General features: G+C 53.2%; 1 protein-coding gene across 1 annotated transcript in view; it reads left to right on the forward strand.

Annotated features, from left to right (window-relative positions):
• The window catches only part of TRAPPC10 (trafficking protein particle complex subunit 10), a 58,343-nt gene that overhangs the window by 18,177 nt on the left and 17,726 nt on the right, over positions 1-22,440 (forward strand). Inside the window, exons 4-19 of the mRNA XM_077479469.1 lie at positions 2,008-2,204; positions 6,079-6,274; positions 8,374-8,485; positions 8,607-8,854; positions 8,934-9,195; positions 9,283-9,359; positions 9,438-9,529; positions 9,904-10,044; positions 13,453-13,565; positions 17,245-17,756; positions 18,008-18,149; positions 18,455-18,613; positions 18,827-19,032; positions 19,104-19,204; positions 19,930-20,047; positions 21,298-21,468. Coding sequence (XP_077335595.1) covers positions 2,008-2,204; positions 6,079-6,274; positions 8,374-8,485; positions 8,607-8,854; positions 8,934-9,195; positions 9,283-9,359; positions 9,438-9,529; positions 9,904-10,044; positions 13,453-13,565; positions 17,245-17,756; positions 18,008-18,149; positions 18,455-18,613; positions 18,827-19,032; positions 19,104-19,204; positions 19,930-20,047; positions 21,298-21,468 — 2,847 coding nt within the window. The remainder of the gene's footprint in view (positions 1-2,007; positions 2,205-6,078; positions 6,275-8,373; positions 8,486-8,606; positions 8,855-8,933; positions 9,196-9,282; positions 9,360-9,437; positions 9,530-9,903; positions 10,045-13,452; positions 13,566-17,244; positions 17,757-18,007; positions 18,150-18,454; positions 18,614-18,826; positions 19,033-19,103; positions 19,205-19,929; positions 20,048-21,297; positions 21,469-22,440) is intronic.

Raw genomic sequence — 22,440 nt, forward strand, 5'->3', positions numbered from 1 at the left:
ATAGGAGGTGTGAGCTGTGTATATAGAGGAGGTCTGTATACTGGTGTATATAGGAGGTGTGAGCTGTGTATATACAGGAGGTCTGTATACTGGTGTGTGTATATAGGAGGTGTGAGCTGTGTATATAGAGGAGGTCTGTATACTGGTGTGTATATACGAGGTGTGAGCTGTGTATATAGAGGAGGTCTGTATACTGGGGTGTGTGTGTGTGTGTGTGTGTGTGTGTGTGTGTGTGTGTGTATATAGGAGGTGTGAGCTGTGTATATACGGGAGGTCTGTATACTGGTATATAGGAGATGTGAGCTGTGTATATACAGGAGGTCTGTATACTGGTGTATATAGGAGGTTTGAGCTGTGTATATACAGGAGGTCTGTATACTGGTGTATATAGGAGGTTTGAGCTGTGTATATAGAGGAGGTCTGTATACTGGTGTATATAGGAGGTGTGAGCTGTGTATATACAGGAGGTCTGTATACTGGTGTGTATATAGGAGATGTGAGCTGTGTATATACAGGAGGTCTGTATACTGGTGTATATAGGAGGTGTGAGCTGTGTATATAGAGGAGGTCTGTATACTGGTGTGTATATACGAGGTGTGAGCTGTGTATATAGAGGAGGTCTGTATACTGGGGTGTGTGTGTGTGTGTGTGTATATAGGAGGTGTGAGCTGTGTATATACAGGAGGTCTGTGTACTGGTATATAGGAGGTGTGAGCTGTGTATATACAGGAGGTCTGTATACTGGTGTATATAGGAGGTGTGAGCTGTGTATATAGAGGAGGTCTGTATACTGGTGTGTATATACGAGGTGTGAGCTGTGTATATAGAGGAGGTCTGTATACTGGGGTGTGTGTGTGTGTGTGTGTGTGTGTGTGTGTGTGTGTGTATATAGGAGGTGTGAGCTGTGTATATACAGGAGGTCTGTATACTGGTATATAGGAGATGTGAGCTGTGTATATACAGGAGGTCTGTATACTGGTGTATATAGGAGGTTTGAGCTGTGTATATACAGGAGGTCTGTATACTGGTGTATATAGGAGGTTTGAGCTGTGTATATAGAGGAGGTCTGTATACTGGTGTATATAGGAGGTGTGAGCTGTGTATATACAGGAGGTCTGTATACTGGTGTGTGTATATAGGAGGTGTGAGCTGTGTATATAGAGGAGGTCTGTATACTGGTGTATATAGGAGGTGTGAGCTGTGTATATAGAGGAGGTCTGTATACTGGGGTGTGTGTGTGTGTGTGTGTGTGTGTGTGTATAGGAGGTGTGAGCTGTGTATATACAGGAGGTCTGTATACTGGTATATAGGAGATGTGAGCTGTGTATATACAGGAGGTCTGTATACTGGTGTATATAGGAGGTTTGAGCTGTGTATATAGAGGAGGTCTGTATACTGGTGTATATAGGAGGTGTGAGCTGTGTATATACAGGAGGTCTGTATACTGGTGTGTATATAGGAGATGTGAGCTGTGTATATACAGGAGGTCTGTATACTGGTGTGTATATAGAAGATGTGAGCTGTGTATATACAGGAGGTCTGTATACTGGTGTATAGAAGGTGTGAGCTGTGTATATACAGAAGGTCTGTCTACTGATGTATGGGGGGTGTGAGCTGTGTATATACAGGAGGTCTGTATACTGGTATATAGGAGGTGTGAGCTGTGTATATACAGGAGGTCTGTATACTGGTATATAGGAGGTGTGAGCTGTGTATATTCAGGAGTTCTGTATATTGGTATATAGGAAGATCTCTGACTCTGTATACAGTGAGGTGTGTGTGTGTGTATATAGGAAGATCTCTGAAATATATATATATATATATATATATATATATATATATATATATATATATATATATATATATATATATATATATATATATATATATATATATATATATATATATATATATATATATATAAAATTTCTAGATTGTATGAAATGTATATGTAGAAGATTGGTCGGTACGTAGAATGTTCCCTAATAAGATACCTCCACTGCTCAGGACACAGAGGTATATAAAGCCTCCACCAAGGATGACATCACCAAGTGGCAGAATGCTCTGCGGGCTCACGGCTCCACCGACTGGCTGATTGTGGTTGTTGAGAGTGAAGCGAAGAAGAAGAACAAAACCAACATCCTCCCGCGGACCTCCATCGCCGACAAGATCCGTAGTGACTTCTGTAACAAGCAGAGTGACAGGTGAGGGCAGATTCCTGCTGGATAAGTGGTTAAGGGTTATGCTAGGTGAGAGGTAGGCTTGAAGCTCTGTGGTTGGTGGGTAGGTATGGTAGGTGAAGCTCTGTGGTTGGTGGGTAGGTATGGTAGGTGAAGCTCTGTGGTTGGAGGGTAGGTGTGGTAGGTGAAGCTCTGTGGTTGGTGGGTAGGTGTGGTGATGCTCTGTGGTTGGTGGGTAGATGTGGTAGGGGAAAGTCTGGTTGGTGGAGTTCTATGGTTGGCTGGTAGGTGTGATAAATGAGACTTTGTGATTGGGTAGGAGTGGTATATGAGGGTCTGTGGTTGGGTAGGTGTGGTGTATGAGGCTCTGTGGTTGGGTAGGTGTGGTGTATGAGGCTCTGTGGTTGGGTAGGTGTGGTTTATTAGGCTCTGTGGTTGGTGGGTAGGAGTGTTATATGAGGCTCTGTGGTAGTAGGTGAAGCTCTGTGGTTGGTGGGTAGGTGTAGTGGGGGGTGAGGCTCTGTGGTTGGTGGGTAGGTGTGGTGGGAGGTGAAGCTCTGTGGTTGGTGGGTAGGTGTGGAGGGAGGTGAAGCTCTGTGGTTGGTGGGTAGGTGTGGTGGGAGGTGAAGCTCTGTGGTTGGTGGGTAGGTGTGGAGGGAGGTGAAGCTCTGTGGTTGGTGGGTAGGTGTGGAGGGAGGTGAAGCTCTGTGGTTGGTGGGTAGGTGTGGAGGGAGGTGAAGCTCTGTGGTTGGTGGGTAGGTGTGGTGGGAGGTGAAGCTCTGTGGTTGGTGGGTAGGTGTGGTGGGAGGTGAAGCTCTGTGGTTGGTGGGTAGGTGTGGTGGGAGGTGAAGCTCTGTGGTTGGTGGGTAGGTGTGGAGGGAGGTGAAGCTCTGTGGTTGGTGGGTAGGTGTGGAGGGAGGTGAAGCTCTGTGGTTGGTGGGTAGGTGTGGAGGGAGGTGAAGCTCTGTGGTTCGTGGGTAGGTGTGGTGGGAGGTGAAGCTCTGTGGTTGGTGGGTAGGTGTGGAGGGAGGTGAAGCTCTGTGGTTGGTGGGTAGGTGTGGAGGGAGGTGAAGCTCTGTGGTTGGTGGGTAGGTGTGGAGGGAGGTGAAGCTCTGTGGTTGGTGGGTAGGTGTGTAGGGAGGTGAAGCTCTGTGGTTGCTGGGTAGGTGTGGTGGGAGGTGAAGCTCTGTGGTTGGTGGGTATGTGTGGTGGGAGGTGAAGCTCTGTGGTTGGTGGGTAGGTGTGGAGGGAGGTGAAGCTCTGTGGTTGGTGGGTAGGTGTGGTGGGAGGTGAAGCTCTGTGGTTGGTGGGTAGGTGTGGTGGGAGGTGAAGCTCTGTGGTTGGTGGGTAGGTGTGGAGGGAGGTGAAGCTCTGTGGTTGCTGGGTAGGTGTGGAGGGAGGTGAAGCTCTGTGGTTGGTGGGTAGTTGTGGAGGGAGGTGAAGCTCTGTGGTTGGTGGGTAGGTGTGGTGGGAGGTGAAGCTCTGTGGTTGGTGGGTAGGTGTGGTGGGAGGTGAAGCTCTGTGGTTGGTGGGTAGGTGTGGTGAGAGGTGAAGCTCTGTGGTTGGTGGGTAGGTGTGGTGGGAGGTGAAGCTCTGTGGTTGGTGGGTAGGTGTGGTGGGAGGTGAAGCTCTGTGGTTGGTGGGTAGGTGTGGAGGGAGGTGAAGCTCTGTGGTTGGTGGGTAGATGTGTAGGGAGGTGAAGCTCTGTGGTTGGAGGGTAGGTGTGGTGGGAGGTGAAGCTCTGTGGTTGGTGGGTAGGTGTGGTGGGAGGTGAAGCTCTGTGGTTGCTGGGTAGGTGTGGTGGGAGGTGAAGCTCTGTGGTTGGTGGGTCGGTGTGGAGGGAGGTGAGGCTCTGTGGTTGGTGGGTCGGTGTGGAGGGAGGTGAAGCTCTGTGGTTGCTAGGTAGGTGTGGAGGGAGGTGAAGCTCTGTGGTTGGTGGGTAGGTGTGGTGAGAGGTGAAGCTCTGTGGTTGGTGGGTAGGTGTGGTGGGAGGTGAAGCTCTGTGGTTGGTGGGTAGGTGTGGTGGGAGGTGAAGCTCTGTGGTTGGTGGGTAGGTGTGGTGGGAGGTGAAGCTCTGTGGTTGGTGGGTAGGTGTGGTGGGAGGTGAAGCTCTGTGGTTGGTGGGTAGGTGTGGTGGGAGGTGAAGCTCTGTGGTTGGTGGGTAGGTGTGGTGGGAGGTGAAGCTCTGTGGTTGGTGGGTAGGTGTGGAGGGAGGTGAAGCTCTGTGGTTGGTGGGTAGGTGTGGAGGGAGGGGAAGCTCTGTGGTTGGTGGGTAGGTGTGGTGGGAGGTGAAGCTCTGTGGTTGGTGGGTAGGTGTGGAGGGAGGGGAAGCTCTGTGGTTGGTGGGTAGGTGTGGAGGGAGGGGAAGCTCTGTGGTTGGTGGGTAGGTGTGGAGGGAGGTGGAGCTCTGTGGTTGGTGGGTAGGTGTGGTGGGAGGTGGAGCTCTGTGGTTGGTGGGTAGGTGTGGTGGGAGGTGAAGCTCTGTGGTTGGTGGGTAGGTGTGGTGGGAGGTGAAGCTCTGTGGTTGGTGGGTAGGTGTGGTGGGAGGTGAAGCTCTGTGGTTGGTGGGTAGGTGTGGTGAGAGGTGAAGCTCTGTGGTTGGTGGGTAGGTGTGGAGGGAGGTGAAGCTCTGTGGTTGGTGGGTAGGTGTGGAGGGAGGTGAAGCTCTGTGGTTGGTGGGTAGGTGTGGAGGGAGGTGAAGCTCTGTGGTTGGTGGGTAGGTGTGGAGGGAGGTGAAGCTCTGTGGTTGGTGGGTAGGTGTGGTGAGAGGTGAAGCTCTGTGGTTGGTGGGTAGGTGTGGAGGGAGGTGAAGCTCTGTGGTTGGTGGGTAGGTGTGGTGGGAGGTGAAGCTCTGTGGTTGGTGGGTAGGTGTGGAGGGAGGTGAAGCTCTGTGGTTGGTGGGTAGGTGTGGAGGGAGGTGAAGCTCTGTGGTTGGTGGGTAGGTGTGGAGGGAGGTGGAGCTCTGTGGTTGGTGGGTAGGTGTGGTGGGAGGTGAAGCTCTGTGGTTGGTGGGTAGGTGTGGTGAGAGGTGAAGCTCTGTGGTTGGTGGGTAGGTGTGGAGGGAGGTGAAGCTCTGTGGTTGGTGGGTAGGTGTGGTGGGAGGTGAAGCTCTGTGGTTGGTGGGTAGGTGTGGAGGGAGGTGAAGCTCTGTGGTTGGTGGGTAGGTGTGGAGGGAGGTGAAGCTCTGTGGTTGGTGGGTAGGTGTGGAGGGAGGTGGAGCTCTGTGGTTGGTGGGTAGGTGTGGTGGGAGGTGAAGCTCTGTGGTTGGTGGGTAGGTGTGGTGAGAGGTGAAGCTCTGTGGTTGGTGGGTAGGTGTGGAGGGAGGTGAAGCTCTGTGGTTGGTGGGTAGGTGTGGAGGGAGGTGAAGCTCTGTGGTTGGTGGGTAGGTGTGGAGGGAGGTGAAGCTCTGTGGTTGGTGGGTAGGTGTGGAGGGAGGTGAAGCTCTGTGGTTGGTGGGTAGGTGTGGTGGGAGGTGAAGCTCTGTGGTTGGTGGGTAGGTGTGGAGGGAGGTGAAGCTCTGTGGTTGGTGGGTAGGTGTGGTGAGAGGTGAAGCTCTGTGGTTGGTGGGTAGGTGTGTAGGGAGGTGAAGCTCTGTGGTTGGTGGGTAGGTGTGGTGGGAGGTGAAGCTCTGTGGTTGGTGGGTAGGTGTGGAGGGAGGTGGAGCTCTGTGGTTGGTGGGTAGGTGTGGAGGGAGGTGAAGCTCTGTGGTTGGTGGGTAGGTGTGGTGGGAGGTGAAGCTCTGTGGTTGGTGGGTAGGTGTGGAGGGAGGTGAAGCTCTGTGGTTGGTGGGTAGGTGTGGTGGGAGGTGAAGCTCTGTGGTTGGTGGGTAGGTGTGGTGGGAGGTGAAGCTCTGTGGGTAGTTGTGGAGGAGGACACAAGGATTTCTTTGTCTCCTCAGGTGTATGGTTCTGGTGGACCCCCTGAAGGAAACTTCCCGCTCCCAGGAGTCCTGGTCTCTCTTCCTGTCCAAACTGCGCACATTGCTGCTGACGTCCTTCACCCGAAACCTGGGACACTTTGAGGATGAGATGAGGACTCTGCGAGAGAAGAGGACCGAGCCGGGGTGGAGCTTCTGTGACTATTTCATGGTGCAGGTACAAGTACCGCCCCTCTACATCACATGACATCTCCTCCTCCTATAGAGGACACAGGGTTACTTCCGTACTCCAGACTCCTATATCATCTATATCTCCCTATACAAAGCCGTCTCCACCTATAGAGGGCACTGCGTTCCTTCCTGCACCAGACTGTGCTGTACATAGGAAAATATACAGTTCTCTGCACCGCAGGTCCTCCCCTCCTCCCTGTGCTGCACATAGGAAAATATACAGTTCTCTGCACCGCAGGTCCTGCCCTCCTCCCTGTGCTGCACATGGGAAAATATACAGTTCTCTGCACCGCAGGTCCTCGTCTCCTCCCTGTGCTGCACATAGGAAAATATACAGTTCTCTACACCGCAGGTCCTCCCCTCCTCCCTGTGCTGCACATAGGAAAATATACAGTTCTCTACACGGCAGGTCCTCCCCTCCTCCCTGTGCTGTACATAGGAAAATATACAGTTCTCTGCACCGCAGGTCCTCGCCTCCTCCCTGTGCTGCACATAGGAAAATATACAGTTCTCTACACGGCAGGTCCTCCCCTCCTCCCTGTGCTGCACATAGGAAAATATACAGTTCTCTACACGGCAGGTCCTCCCCTCCTCCCTGTGCTGCACATAGGAAAATATACAGTTCTCTGCACCGCAGGTCCTCCCCTCCTCCCTGTGCTGCACATAGGAAAATATACAGTTCTCTGCACCGCAGGTCCTCGCCTCCTCCCTGTGCTGCACATAGGAAAATATACAGTTCTCTGCACCGCAGGTCCTCCCCTCCTCCCTGTGCTGTACATAGGAAAATATACAGTTCTCTACACCGCAGGTCCTCCCCTCCTCCCTGTGCTGTACATAGGAAAATATACAGTTCTCTACACCGCAGGTCCTCCCCTCCTCCCTGTGCTGTACATAGGAAAATATACAGTTCTCTACACCGCAGGTCCTCCCCTCCTCCCTGTGCTGTACATAGGAAAATATACAGTTCTCTACACCGCAGGTCCTCGCCTCCTCCCTGTGCTGCACATAGGGAAATATACAGTTCTCTGCACCGCAGGTCCTCCCCTCCTCCCTGTGCTGTACATAGGAAAATATACAGTTCTCTACACCGCAGGTCCTCCCCTCCTCCCTGTGCTGTACATAGGAAAATATACAGTTCTCTACACCGCAGGTCCTCCCCTCCTCCCTGTGCTGTACATAGGAAAATATACAGTTCTCTACACCGCAGGTCCTCCCCTCCTCCCTGTGCTGTACATAGGAAAATATACAGTTCTCTACACCGCAGGTCCTCCCCTCCTCCCTGTGCTGTACATAGGAAAATATACAGTTCTCTACACCGCAGGTCCTCGCCTCCTCCCTGTGCTGCACATAGGGAAATATACAGTTCTCTGCACCGCAGTTCCTCCCCTCCTCCCTGTGCTGCACTTAGGAAAATATACAGTTCTCTACACCGCAGGTCCTCGCCTCCTCCCTGTGCTGCACGTAGGAAAATATACAGTTCTCTGCACTGCAGGTCCTCCCCTCCTCCCTGTGCTGCACATAGGAATATATACAGTTCTCTGCACCGCAGGTCCTCCCCTCCTCCCTGTGCTGTACATAGGAAAATATACAGTTCTCTGCACCGCAGGTCCTCGCCTCCTCCCTGTGCGGCACATAGGAAAATATACATTTCTCTACACTGCAGGTCCTCGCCTCCTCCCTGTGCTGCACATAGGAAAATATACAGTTCTCTACACCGCAGGTCCTCCCCCTCCTCCCTGTGCTGCACATAGGAAAATATACAGTTCTCTGCACCGCAGGTCCTCCCCTCCTCCCTGTGCTGCACATAGGAATATATACAGTTCTCTGCACTGCGGGTCCTCCCCTCCTCCCTGTGCTGCACATAGGAATATATACAGTTCTCTGCACCGCAGGTCCTCCCCTCCTCCCTGTGCTGCACAAAGGAATATATACAGTTCTCTACACCGCAGGTCCTCCCCTCCTCCCTGTGCTGCACATAGGAATATATACAGTTCTCTGCACCACAGGTCCTCCCCTCCTCCCTGTGCTGCACATTGACTTCTGTTGGTTGTAGCATCTATCACCTTGGACTTTTTATTGTCTCAGGAGGAGCTGGCCTTTGTCTTTGAAATGTTGCAGCAGTTTGAAGATGCGTTGGTTCAGTACGATGAGCTGGACGCTCTCTTCTCGCAGTATGTGCTGAACTTCGGAGCTGGCGGTGAGTGATGTCGGGGGCAGAATAGGTGGATTTGGTGCTGATTGGAGATGTGATTGGCTGGCAAAGCCTCTGTGTCTGTCACGTTGACCTCCTCCCTTGTTCTCCTGTCCGTTTTACCTAGATGGAGCCAATTGGCTGAGCTCGTTTTGCCAGCCGGTTCAGAGCTGGGATGGCCTGTCCTTACGGAAGCCCATAGACATGGAGAAGAGGGATATGATCCAGAAGAGGAGAGCCAATCTCCTGGAATTACGCAGCTACTTGTTCTCGCGGCAATGCACTTTACTCCTCTTCCTGCAGAGGCCCTGGGAGGTGGCCAACCGGGCCCTGGAGCTTCTTCATAACTGCGTTCAGGAGCTGCGCCTACTGGAGGTAAGTCCATGTCACCAGTGCTGAAGCTCAGGGAGGTGTGAGGTCCATCCCACCATTATGTTCTCCTTCCTGTCTGCAGGTCTCTGTCCCCCCGGGGGCTCTGGATTGCTGGGTCTTCCTGAGTTGTCTGGAGGTTCTGCAGAGGATAGAAGGCTGCTGTGAGCGGCCTCAGCTTGAGGCCAACATCTCCCACACCGTGGGGCTCTGGAGCTACGCCATGGAGAAGCTGCAGTCTCTGGGCTCCCTGTGTGGTCTGGTCTCGGAAGGTGGTCCATGCTCGGAGGATCTTCAGAGGACAGTGGACCTGTTGGCTGGACTGGGAGCGGAGAGGCCGGAGACTGGTGAGAATAAATGTTGCCTATAGATGTGAGGCTTCCTGTGCTCTGTACATGTGATATATACTAAGTGTTGTCTCCCCTCCCCCACAGCCAATACAGCGCAGAGTCCTTACAAGAAGCTGCAGGAGGCGCTGTCCTCAGAGGAGGCCTTTGAGAAGCATTATCTGGTGAGTGGTTCATGTCCTCTGATGGTAAATCGTGTGACTATTTCTGCATCTTTCTGATTGCGCCCTCTTTGCCCGCAGGAGCTCGCCCACGCCACCATCCAGATGTACAACACCATCAGCAGAACGCGCTCCGCCAAGCTGGTGGGGAAGGATCTGGCCGAGTTTTACATGTAAATCTTCCAAATGTTCATAATAAACCAAATGCAAGGAGAACTGATACAAAGCTGTGTATAACATATTTCACCCCTCGGGTGCCATCACATGATGCCAGAGGAGGCATTTAGAGTACACAGCTGTGTAATATAAGAGTGTTGGTTGGGGTTGTCCCTGACTTGTACCCGGACTCTCTTCTTTCTCTGTATATTCTATGTATAGGGTCACCCAGTTGAAGGGTACAGAGATGGAGGGGGAGTATACAGGGGGGCAGTCTGTGATCTGATCTCTCTGCTCAGTCCCCTGTATACTCTTTGTATGGGGGTCCCACAGAGAAGGTATATGGGGCTGTTTTATGGTCTGTGATCTGATCTCTCTCTTCTCTCTCCAGGAGGAAATCCTTGCCACAGAAAGCCGAGCCCTACCTGCAGGGGGCGCTACGGATGTACCAGTCAGAGGGGTGGTCTCTGCCCCTCACCCACACCAGGAAACAACTGGCAGAGTGCCAGAAGCTGCTGGGACAGACTGAGCCGTATCCTTCTCTAACACCCATTCAGCCTCTTTGCCAGTCCCTGTCACCCGGGGATGAGGATGAGAGAGGTCCTATTTCATGTAAGGTCCCTCAGATCCAAGCTACCACCCCACGTGCTGCCACCCTGTGCAAGAAGATAACCCGTTCCTCCCTGTGGGTACTAATATATAACAGCAGCATTGTGTTCAGTACCTGTCCCACCACCCCTTCCTCAGATCATTAATACTCGCCTGTCCCACCACCCCTTCCTCAGATCATTAATACTCGCCTGTCCCACCACCCGTTCCTCAGATCATTAATACTCGCCTGTCCCACCACCCCTTCCTCAGATCATTAATACTCGCCTGTCCCACCACCCCTTCCTCAGATCATTAATACTCGCCTGTCCCACCACCCGTTCCTCAGATCATTAATACTCGCCTGTCCCACCACCCCTTCCTCAGATCATTAATACTCGCCTGTCCCACCACCCGTTCCTCGGCTCATGAATACTCGCCTGTCCCACCACCCCTTCCTGAGATCAGTAATACTCGCCTGTCCCACCACCCCTTCCTGAGATCAGTAATACTTGCCTGTCCCACCACCCCTTCCTCAGATCATTAATACTCGCCTGTCCCACCACCCGTTCCTCGGATCATGAATACTCGCCTGTCCCACCACCCCTTCCTGAGATCAGTAATACTCGCCTGTCCCACCACCCCTTCCTCAGATCATTAATACTCGCCTGTCCCACCACCCCTTCCTCAGATCATTAATACTCGCCTGTCCCACCACCCCTTCCTGAGATCAGTAATACTCGCCTGTCCCACCACCCCTTCCTGAGATCAGTAATACTCGCCTGTCCCACCACCCCTTCCTGAGATCAGTAATACTTGCCTGTCCCACCACCCCTTCCTCGGATCATTAATACTCGCCTGTCCCACCACCCCTTCCTCAGATCATTAATACTCGCCTGTCCCACCACCCCTTCCTGAGATCATTAATACTCGCCTGTCCCACCACCCCTTCCTCAGATCATTAATACTCGCCTGTCCCACCACCCCTTCCTCAGATCATTAATACTCGCCTGTCCCACCACCCCTTCCTCAGATCATTAATACTCGCCTGTCCCACCACCCCTTCCTCAGATCATTAATACTCGCCTGTCCCACCACCCCTTCCTCAGATCATTAATACTCGCCTGTCCCACCACCCCTTCCTCAGATCATTAATACTCGCCTGTCCCACCACCCCTTCCTCGGATCATTAATGCTCTCCTGTCCCACCACCCCTTCCTCAGATCATTAATACTCGCCTGTCCCACCACCCCTTCCTCGGATCATTAATACTCGCCTGTCCCACCACCCCTTCCTCAGATCATTAATACTCGCCTGTCCCACCACCCCTTCCTCAGATCATTAATACTCGCCTGTCCCACCACCCCTTCCTCGGATCATTAATACTCGCCTGTCCCACCACCCCTTCCTCAGATCATTAATACTCTCCTGTCCCACCACCCCTTCCTCAGATCATTAATACACGCCTGTCCCACCACCCCTTCCTCAGATCATTAATACTCGCCTGTCCCACCACCCCTTCCTCAGATCATTAATACTCGCCTGTCCCACCACCCCTTCCTCAGATCATTAATACTCGCCTGTCCCACCACCCCTTCCTCAGATCATTAATACTCGCCTGTCCCACCGCCCCTTCCTCAGATCATTAATACTCGCCTGTCCCACCGCCCCTTCCTCAGATCATTAATGCTCTCCTGTCCCACCACCCCTTCCTCAGATCATTAATACTCGCCTGTCCCACAACCCCTTCCTCAGATCATTAATACTCGCCTGTCCCACCACCCCTTCCTCAGATCATTAATACTCGCCTGTCCCACCACCCCTTCCTCAGATCATTAATACTCGCCTGTCCCACCACCCGTTCCTCGGATCATGAATACTCGCCTGTCCCACCACCCCTTCCTCAGATCAGTAATACTCGCCTGTCCCACCACCCCTTCCTGAGATCAGTAATACTTGCCTGTCCCACCACCCGTTCCTCAGATCATTAATACTCGCCTGTCCCACCACCCCTTCCTCAGATCATTAATACTCGCCTGTCCCACCACCCGTTCCTCGGATCATTAATACTCGCCTGTCCCACCACCCCTTCCTCAGATCATTAATACTCGCCTGTCCCACCACCCGTTCCTCGGATCATGAATACTCGCCTGTCCCACCACCCCTTCCTGAGATCAGTAATACTCGCCTGTCCCACCACCCCTTCCTCAGATCATTAATACTCGCCTGTCCCACCACCCCTTCCTCAGATCATTAATACTCGCCTGTCCCACCACCCCTTCCTGAGATCAGTAATACTCGCCTGTCCCACCACCCCTTCCTGAGATCAGTAATACTCGCCTGTCCCACCACCCCTTCCTGAGATCAGTAATACTTGCCTGTCCCACCACCCGTTCCTCGGATCATTAATACTCGCCTGTCCCACCACCCCTTCCTCAGATCATTAATACTCGCCTGTCCCACCACCCCTTCCTGAGATCAGTAATACTTGCCTGTCCCACCACCCCTTCCTCGGATCATTAATACTCGCCTGTCCCACCACCCCTTCCTGAGATCATTAATACTCGCCTGTCCCACCACCCCTTCCTCAGATCATTAATACTCGCCTGTCCCACCACCCCTTCCTGAGATCATTAATACTCGCCTGTCCCACCACCCCTTCCTCAGATCATTAATACTCGCCTGTCCCACCACCCCTTCCTCAGATCATTAATACTCGCCTGTCCCACCACCCCTTCCTCAGATCATTAATACTCGCCTGTCCCACCACCCCTTCCTCAGATCATTAATACTCGCCTGTCCCACCACCCCTTCCTCAGATCATTAATACTCGCCTGTCCCACCACCCCTTCCTCAGATCATTAATACTCGCCTGTCCCACCACCCCTTCCTCAGATCATTAATACTCGCCTGTCCCACCACCCCTTCCTCAGATCATTAATACTCTCCTGTCCCACCACCCCTTCCTCAGATCATTAATACACGCCTGTCCCACCACCCCTTCCTCAGATCATTAATACTCGCCTGTCCCACCACCCCTTCCTCAGATCATTAATACTCGCCTGTCCCACCACCCCTTCCTCAGATCATTAATACTCGCCTGTCCCACCACCCCTTCCTCAGATCATTAATACTCGCCTGTCCCACCGCCCCTTCCTCAGATCATTAATACTCGCCTGTCCCACCGCCCCTTCCTCAGATCATTAATGCTCTCCTGTCCCACCACCCCTTCCTCAGATCATTAATACTCGCCTGTCCCACCACCACTTCCTCAGATCAGTAATACTCGCCTGTCCCATCTCCTGTTCCTTAGTCCACTGAAGAAGTCGCATCATCCTTAACGCTCCTACAGATACCTTCAGACCTGCAGCCTCCTGGCCGCTGACACCAACCTGTCTCAGGACGAGCGTGTCACCTACTGTCATGAAATCCTGACGTCTTCTGAGAAGCGCCCCAGCACTGCAGGTAGGGAGTCCTAGAAGTGGAGGGATCCCGGGGGGGGGTGGCCTTGGCATTGGGGGCCCTGGTTATAGGGATTTTTGAGCTGGATGGGCATTATAGGTTATGGGACCCTGACGGTGGGGGAACCCTGGTGGTTGGGGGATCCTGGAGATATAGTGGCCTGGAGGTTAGGGGAGCTAAGGGGGGCCCTCTAGGTGGGGGGGATCCTAGAGATGGAAGGAGGCCCTTGGTGATTTTTTTTTTTTTTCCCTGGTGATTGTACCAAGATCACAATTCCTATCCAAGGGTGACAACCATACTGTATCTAGGAGGAGCAGCGTTGTTAGGACTATATACACCTCCCCCTCTCCATAACATAGGGGGAAGTGTTTTGCAGTCAATGGAGATTTGATAACCTTTGCAAACTGGAGTTTCCTTGCCCCTCATTTTCTCCCCTGCATCCTTCCTGTATCACTGTACAGATTGGTAAATATCCATCAAGCCCTCTTGGTCTAATCCTGGACACAGCTCAGGCCTGAGTGTGTGCCTTCCACTTCACAATCTTCAGTCCCAGATTCAGACTCATAAGTCCTGGCGTCCTCTAACTCCCCATTTTTACATGAGAGCTCCAGGTCTGATGATAGCCTCCTAGACTTCTGCAACACAACATTCTGCCTTCGTGGAGCAAATCGATTCAGTCTGAACACACCAATTTCTTTGTTGCTGAGGACCAGGGTAGTCCTTGGCTTGGTGGCTCAGAAATCTGACTCTGGAGACGGGGAAGTCATTCCTTCCGGTCTTTTTTTGGAGGATCCTCATAATAGATGCAGGCCCTTCTTCTAGGGAGAAGTTTTGAGCACGTTCTTGGTTGTCAAGGGAATCTAATCTCCTAAATAACATTCATGAACTTTGGGAAATTTGTCTGTCACTGCAACATTAGACCATCTCACATGCAGGTCAGGGATTCCGAAAACACCACAGTAGTGTCTTACATAAATCATCAGGGAAGAACCAGAAGTCTTGCTGTGGTAAGAGGGTTGATCTGATTCCGTCCTGAACAAAACTTTATGTTCTGGCCTTGTCAGCCATGTACTTTCAAAGAGTAGGCAATTGGCAGGCAGATTTCCTCAGCTGGCAGCAAGGAGTCGTCTCTTCACCCGAAGATGTTCCAGAACCTGTGTCGCAGGTAGGGGACATCAAATGTGGACCTCCAATAAAAAGAGAAACCCTACAGACCAATGTGTCCAGAGCAGGAGGAGTCGCTGCTGGGAGGCGAGGGGTTATGGAGTCGCTACTTGGAGGCGAGGGGTTATGGAGTCACTGCTTGGGTGCGAGGGGTTATGGAGTCGCTGCTTGGGGGCGAGGGGCTATGGAGTCGCTTCTTGGGGGCGAGGGGTTATGGAGTCGCTTCTTGGAGGCGAGGGGTTATGGAGTCGCTGCTTGGGGGCGAGGGGTTATGGAGTCGCTGCTTGGGGGCGAGGGGTTATGGAGTCGCTGCTTGGAGGCGAGGGGTTATGGAGTTGCTGCTTGGAGGTCGAGGGGTTATGGAGTTGCTGCTTGGAGGTCGAGGGGTTATGGAGTCGCTGCTTGGAGGTCGAGGGGTTATGGAGTCGCTGCTTGGGGGGTGAGGGGTTATGGAGTCGCTGCTTGGGGGGGTGAGGGGTTATGGAGTCGCTGCTTGGGGGGGGCGAGGGGTTATGGAGTCGCTGCTTGGGGGGGCGAGGGGTTATGGAGTCGCTGCTTGGGGGGCGAGGGTTTGAGGAGTCGCTGCTTGGGGGGCGAGGGTTTGAGGAGTCGCTGCTTGGGGGGCGAGGGTTTGAGGAGTCGCTGCTTGGGGGGCGAGGGTTTGAGGAGTCGCTGCTTGGGGGGCGAGGGTTTGAGGAGTCGCTGCTTGGGGGGCGAGGGTTTGAGGAGTCGCTGCTTGGGGGGCGAGGGTTTGAGGAGTCGCTGCTTGGGGGGCGAGGGTTTGAGGAGTCGCTGCTTGGGGGGCGAGGGTTTGAGGAGTCGCTGCTTGGGGGGCGAGGGTTTGAGGAGTCGCTGCTTGGGGGGCGAGGGTTTGAGGAGTCGCTGCTTGGGGGGCGAGGGTTTGAGGAGTCGCTGCTTGGGGGGCGAGGGTTTGAGGAGTCGCTGCTTGGGGGGCGAGGGTTTGAGGAGTCGCTGCTTGGGGGGCGAGGGTTTGAGGAGTCGCTGCTTGGGGGACGAGGGTTTGAGGAGTCGCTGCTTGGGGGACGGGGGTTTGAGGATTCGCAGGGTTTGAGGAGTCGCTGCTTGGGGGACGAGGGTTATGGAGTCGCTGCTTGGGGGACGAGGGTTATGGAGTCGCTGCTTGGGGGACGAGGGTTATGGAGTCGCTGCTTGGGGGACGAGGGTTATGGAGTCGCTGCTTGGGGGACGAGGGTTATGGAGTCGCTGCTTGGGGGACGAGGGTTATGGAGTCGCTGCTTGGGGGACGAGGGTTATGGAGTCGCTGCTTGGGGGACGAGGGTTATGGAGTCGCTGCTTGGGGGACGAGGGTTATGGAGTCGCTGCTTGGGGGACGAGGGTTATGGAGTCGCTGCTTGGGGGACGAGGGTTATGGAGTCGCTGCTTGGGGGGCGAGGGTTATGGAGTCGCTGCTTGGGGGGCGAGGGTTATGGAGTCGCTGCTTGGGGGGCGAGGGTTATGGAGTCGCTGCTTGGGGGGCGAGGGTTATGGAGTCGCTGCTTGGGGGGCGAGGGTTATGGAGTCGCTGCTTGGGGGGCGAGGGTTATGGAGTCGCTGCTTGGGGGGCGAGGGTTATGGAGTCGCTGCTTGGGGGGCGAGGGTTATGGAGTCGCTGCTTGGGGGGCGAGGGTTATGGAGTCGCTGCTTGGGGGGCGAGGGTTATGGAGTCGCTGCTTGGGGGGCGAGGGTTATGGAGTCGCTGCTTGGGGGGCGAGGGTTATGGAGTCGCTGCTTGGGGGGCGAGGGTTTGAGGAGTCGCTGCTTGGGGGGCGAGGGGTTATGGAGTCGCTGCTTGGGGGGCGAGGGGTTATGGAGTCGCTGCTTGGGGGGCGAGGGGTTATGGAGTCGCTGCTTGGGGGGCGAGGGTTTGAGGAGTCGCTGCTTGGGGGGCGAGGGTTTGAGGAGTCGCTGCTTGGGGGGCGAGGGGTTATGGAGTCGCTGCTTGGGGGGCGAGGGGTTATGGAGTCGCTGCTTGGGGGGCGAGGGGTTATGGAGTCGCTGCTTGGGAGGCGAGGGGTTATGGAGTCGCTGCTTGGGAGGCGAGGGGTTATGGAGTCGCTGCTTGGGAGGCGAGGGGTTATGGAATCGCTGCTTGGAGGCGAGGGGTTATGGAGTCGCTGCTTGGAGGCGAGGGGTTATGGAGTCGCTGCTTGGGGGCGAGGGTTTGAGGAGTCGCTGCTTGGGGGGCGAGGGGTTATGGAGTCGCAGGGTTTGATGCGTTGTGGCTTGGGGGGTGAGGGTTTGAGGAGTCGCTGCTTATCTGACTCATTTCTGCATTTAATTTTGCAGCTTGAGCTATTGAGCTCTTTTTACAGCAGGCAAAGCAGATCCAAGATGGAGGCTTGAGCAAATGTTAGCTTATTAAAGTTTGGTATCGTTCATATTTGACAAAAAATGTGTGTTGGCTCCGCCCAGAATAGGATGTGCACAAAACCTCTATGCATTTCATTGGTCACATTGTGCCTGGTCCACCATGTTAACGCTCTTCTCTCCTCTCCAGGTCACTTTAACCTCCCGTTTGGCTCGTTTGCTCGGCTGACATCGCTGCGGTTTGATCCCCCCAACGCGGTGATTCACGTGGGCGGGTCTCTTTGTATGGAGTTAACCCTTCTCAGCCTGATGCCTGAACCCTTCCACCTGGATCACCTCTCAGGACACCTTCATTATAGTTTGGATAAGAACAGTTACCGAAAAACGGCAGAATGGCTGACCCGCCACAAGCCCGCCGGAGGCACTGTCCGCTTTCAGACGGAAGGCGCACTGGGAATTCCGGGCCCTCCGCCGGCACTAGAACTGGCAGAAATGCATGAAAAAAGCCCGTCAGAGGGGGGGCTGGTGAGCACGGGGGTCATCTGCAAAAATGTGCACATGTTGCTGCGGGCGCAGGACTCCAGCACATCCTCCCCCATGGACAGACACTCCACCCTAAACCTGGACGATGGGGCACACACTGTCAAGTGTAGCCGGGTCACCCTGCAGCCCGGGGTCAATCACCTGACCTTCCAAGCCCAGGTAATGTAGACTACTGTATGCTGATCACATGACATGGCTGGCCAATCAGTGTGATAGGAAACCAAGAGGATCGGCAGGTCTTACAGAGACTGATGTGATTGGCTCAGTCATCCCTGTACAGCACTGCGGTATATGTCAGAGCTATATAAATGTATAACAATAGTGTGTGACTGTGGGGGAGGGGACATTGGAGTGTAAGCTCCTCTGGCACAGGATGTGGGAGGGGGCTGACTGTAATCTTGTCTCTCCAGGCGCAGGAGGCCGGCACCTACACATTACGCCAGCTGGCGGCGTCGTTTGGCAATGTGCAGCTGCTCCTGCCGCACGTCTACCCCATAGTGCAATATGACGTCTACTCTCAGGAGCCCCAACTGAAGGTGGAGCCATTGAGCGGTAAGTGAGCCTTGTACACCAGTGCTGCGCCATCTTCCATGATTAATGTTGGTGCAGAATGAATCTTCACCTTCATCCCCCCTCCATCACGGTCTGGAAAATTTTACTCCCCCCACGCTTCTGCCACAAAGATGGCATCTGCCTCATCATAACATATCGGACAGAGGTAGGTCCCTCTGTTACTTGCTTATCCCCTCGTACTAATCTATAGTCCCCTCCCCCACACACAGTTCATACGTGACCCGTCTGCTCATACAGATACATGTGTCTGGATTTTTCACTGACTGCTCTTTTCCTCCCTGTAGATTTCCTCCTGGCCGGGGTTCCTCAAAAGTTAAAGTTTACGGTGACAACTGGACATTATCGGGTGAAGGAGGGGGACACCCTGCAGCTTAGTAATGCCGATATGATGCCCATTATTCCGGCACCGGACACCAAGGCCTCCATCTACCAGAACAGTCATGGTGAGTATATCGGTCCTGTTGGGGCCCCCAGGGGGCGTGGCCTGTACCACTGCTGACCTTCCTTCTGTGATCTTATAGATCAATGGGAGTGAAGCGCTTGTTCCAGATTTGGTTCTCCGGGTCATGGTGGGCGTGTCTCTCCATCTGCCATTACATTGGGTAATCATCCTGAACAGTCCTGTTCACCTCTCAGTCTGTCTTTTGTCTTTCCAGGTGATGTGTCATTAAGTCCTCTGACCATCCATCGATCGGACAAAGTGACCAGCATCGCTCTCCCTCCAGCCCCCCCTTATCATCTCATGGAGTTTGAGCTGGACGTGGTGTGTCTGTTACCAGAAGCGGGACGTCTGTTGAATGGCGAAGTTCCGCGTAGGGGAAAGGATGCGCAGGACTCCCAGGGGAACGTTACGGAGCAGCGGGTGAGTGACAACGTCTTACACGTAACTCTCGGGAGTCCTCAATGGCACTGACACTTCTTTATTTTCCAAAGGTGTCTGTGGACTGTCCGTGGTCCATCTATTCCACCATCATCAGTCTGACCTTTCACCTCCCGCTGAGAGCCCAGCACGCCTTACTGTCCTCCGGAACAAGGTGAGCGGTGCAGGAGTGTGAGGGTGTGTCCCACCTCCTGGGGGAGGTCAGCCTCTAGCTCCGCTGTCCTCCAGCCTCTAGCTCCGCTGTCCTCCAGCCTCTAGCCCCGCTGTCCTCCAGCCTCTAGCCCCGCTGTCCTCCAGCCTCTAGCCCCGCGGTCCTCCAGCCTCTAGCCCCGCGGTCCTCCAGCCTCTAGCCCCGCGGTCCCCCAGCCTCTAGCCCCGCGGTCCCCCAGCCTCTAGCCCCGCGGTCCCCCAGCCTCTAGCCCCGCGGTCCCCCAGCCTCTAGCCCCGCGGTCCCCCAGCCTCTAGCCCCGCGGTCCCCCAGCCTCTAGCCCCGCGGTCCCCCAGCCTCTAGCCCCGCGGTCCCCCAGCCTCTAGCCCCGCGGTCCCCCAGCCTCTAGCCCCGCGGTCCCCCAGCCTCTAGCCCCGCGGTCCCCCAGCCTCTAGCCCCGCGGTCCCCCAGCCTCTAGCCCCGCGGTCCCCCAGCCTCTAGCCCCGCGGTCCCCCAGCCTCTAGCCCCGCGGTCCCCCAGCCTCTACCCCCGCTGTCCCCCAGCCTCTACCCCCGCTGCCTGCCCCTCTGTGCCTCACTGCCCTCCATGTCCAATCTATCCCGCTTTGTGAGCTGTTCCTACTACTGGACTCCCCATTCTAAGTCCCTTACGCTGCTCCCTATTATGTTTTTGGATCTACTGTGTTGTGATCTCTCTCTCCGTTCCTTCAGAAAATTTATCCAGATTCGTGTGGAGAACATTTGTGACTTCAACTTCCAATTATCGAATAGTTGCCTCACCTCTTCCTGGGATCTGCAGTTCCTCCCCCTCCACTCTCAAGACAGCCAGGTAATAATGGCACTGTGGCCCCCCTTTATGTGTCCTTTTAGATGTTTGTGTCGCCTTTTCTTCAATTACTTCCTCTCCCCTGGAGTTGTCTATCAGCCTCCTGTCACATCCTCATCCATGGAGTGGCCTACAAGCCTTCTGTCACCTCCTTTCCCCTGGAGTGGTCTACCAACCCCTTATCTCCTCCCATGCCCTGGAGTGGTCCACCAGCCTTCCATCACCTCTTCTCCTCCGGGGTGGTTTACCAGCATTCCACCATTTCTCCCCTACAGTGGTCTACCAGTCTCCTGTCACTTTCTCTCACTCTAAAAGGTTCCCCTAGCCTTCCATTAACTTCATTCCCTCAAACTCACATCCAGGGCCGTCTTTAATATTGATTGGACCCTGGGCAAAAGATTTCTTAGGGCCCCCCTCCCCCCATGCAATTTCGCTCTCCACCTTCTCTGAGACATACAATAAATAGCAGCTAGACTTAAAATCAGTTTACTGTATCAGATCAGGCAGCGATTGCGATTCGTTGCCAGAGGTTACAGCATATCATTACTGCTTACTGACTGGTTGCTAGAGGTTACAGCACTCCTTAAGGCTCACTGATTAGTTGCTAGATGCTACAGCACATTTCTGCTTGTTGATTGGCTGCTAGAGATTGCTGTAGAGTAATACTGCTCACTGGTTGCTATAGGTTACAGCACATCTTCTCCTAAGTGCAGGGGGGCATGATATACTTATGAATGCTGCCTTTATTTACATATCAGTGCAGTTGGCCTCTGCTATTTGCATATGCATGTCACTGCTATTTACATATGAATGCCAGTATTTACATGTAAACACAGGTCTGCAGGTGAGTCACCTGTACACAACAATAGGGCAGAGCTGGGCAGCATTAGTAGAGCAGCACAGGACTAAAACCTCAAGGGACAAGGGAATGTAAACTGGGATAGTTGGCAAGTATGAGGCAGCTGCTTTGGGCCTCACAACAATGACAGGGCCCAGGGCAGCTGCCCCTTTTGCCCTGCCTTAAAGACGGCCCTGTTCACATCACCTCCTCTAACCCAGAGAGGTCTCACATAACCTCCCTGACTTCCCGTCACCTTCACTTTCCTCAAGAGCCATTACCACCACTCCCCCATAAAATGCTTCCACCACTTCACCCGTGGGGAGATTCCCTTGATCTTCTGGTCTCCAGTCATCTCCCCTGTAAGGTCATCAGCCTGCTCTCACTTTTTGTCATATCTTGTGTTTTTATGCAGGACATCCAGAGTCAGCAATGTCTCTTCTACGTGTGGGAGGTGACGTGGAACAAGGACCTGCCGCTGGTTCTACCTTGCAGCTTCTCAGTCAGCTTCTACCCCCTGCCTCTTCCCCAGAGCTGTGCAGATCTCCAGCCCTTCCCCTACCTCTTCCACTTGGAGCACTTTTATGTGAGTCGGCTTCATACAGCCATGTTTGTCCTTTATCCGGGGTCTGCAGATTATTGTGTGGTCTGCTTATATGAAGTAGAGCAGTAAAGTATCGAACAAGGTTTATTAACAGCTGATAACATTACAGGTTTAATTATACAGTTTCTTATGCAAGCATATTAGATATAGGTGTTCTTATTCCCTAACCAAAGTGAAAGTTCTATAACCAGATAAACTTAATTATTCCCAGAATTCCTATATGTTCATTAAAGGGATATATATATAATTGCTGTTGTCCAATTAAAGACACCCGTGTAGAGCCCGTCTGGCACCCAGCTGTGTTATCATCCTCATCTTCATAAGATTTGACTTCAATTCAAGGGTGACAGATTTATGATGTGTTGTATGTCTCACGATATGTATGGATTTTAACAGTTTTAATGAGGGCACAAACAGACCTTTGTTTGACCCTGTTAAACTTCATGTTCTGTACTTAACTTTCCCGTATTCCACCTCATTATTTTATCCACCTGTTTTCTTATCTGTCTCAGACAATTCTATATAACTTCAATATATTCTAATGAACTTTCACCCAGTGAACTATCTTATAAAAAGTATGAGAAAGAAGCAGAGGCTATCTATAAAGTTCAACATTTAAAATGAAATCTTTCTAAATCTATGGAAAACGTAGTATACATTATTAAAGAAGAAGAATTGTTGCTTTACATTTTGAATAATATTGATAAGACCACTACTATATAATAATAATATGAATAACATAAAATATTGGTTAATATGAAATTCTACTAAGTATCTGTCAGTCTTGAAAGGTGCCCCTGTCCTTGTGTCCATCCATGGTGCCCCTGTCCTTGTGTCCATCCATGGTGCCCCTGTCCTTGTGTCCATCCATGGTGCCCGTGTCCTTGTGTCCATCCATGGTGCCCGTGTCCTTGTGTCCATCCATGGTGCCCGTGTCCTTGTGTCCATCCATGG

The sequence above is a fragment of the Lithobates pipiens genome, unplaced genomic scaffold, assembly GCF_037356315.1.
Source record: "Lithobates pipiens isolate NorthernLeopardFrog02 unplaced genomic scaffold, aLitPip1_a1.2 Scaffold_16, whole genome shotgun sequence".
In the NCBI taxonomy this organism is placed as follows: Eukaryota; Metazoa; Chordata; class Amphibia; order Anura; family Ranidae; genus Lithobates; species Lithobates pipiens.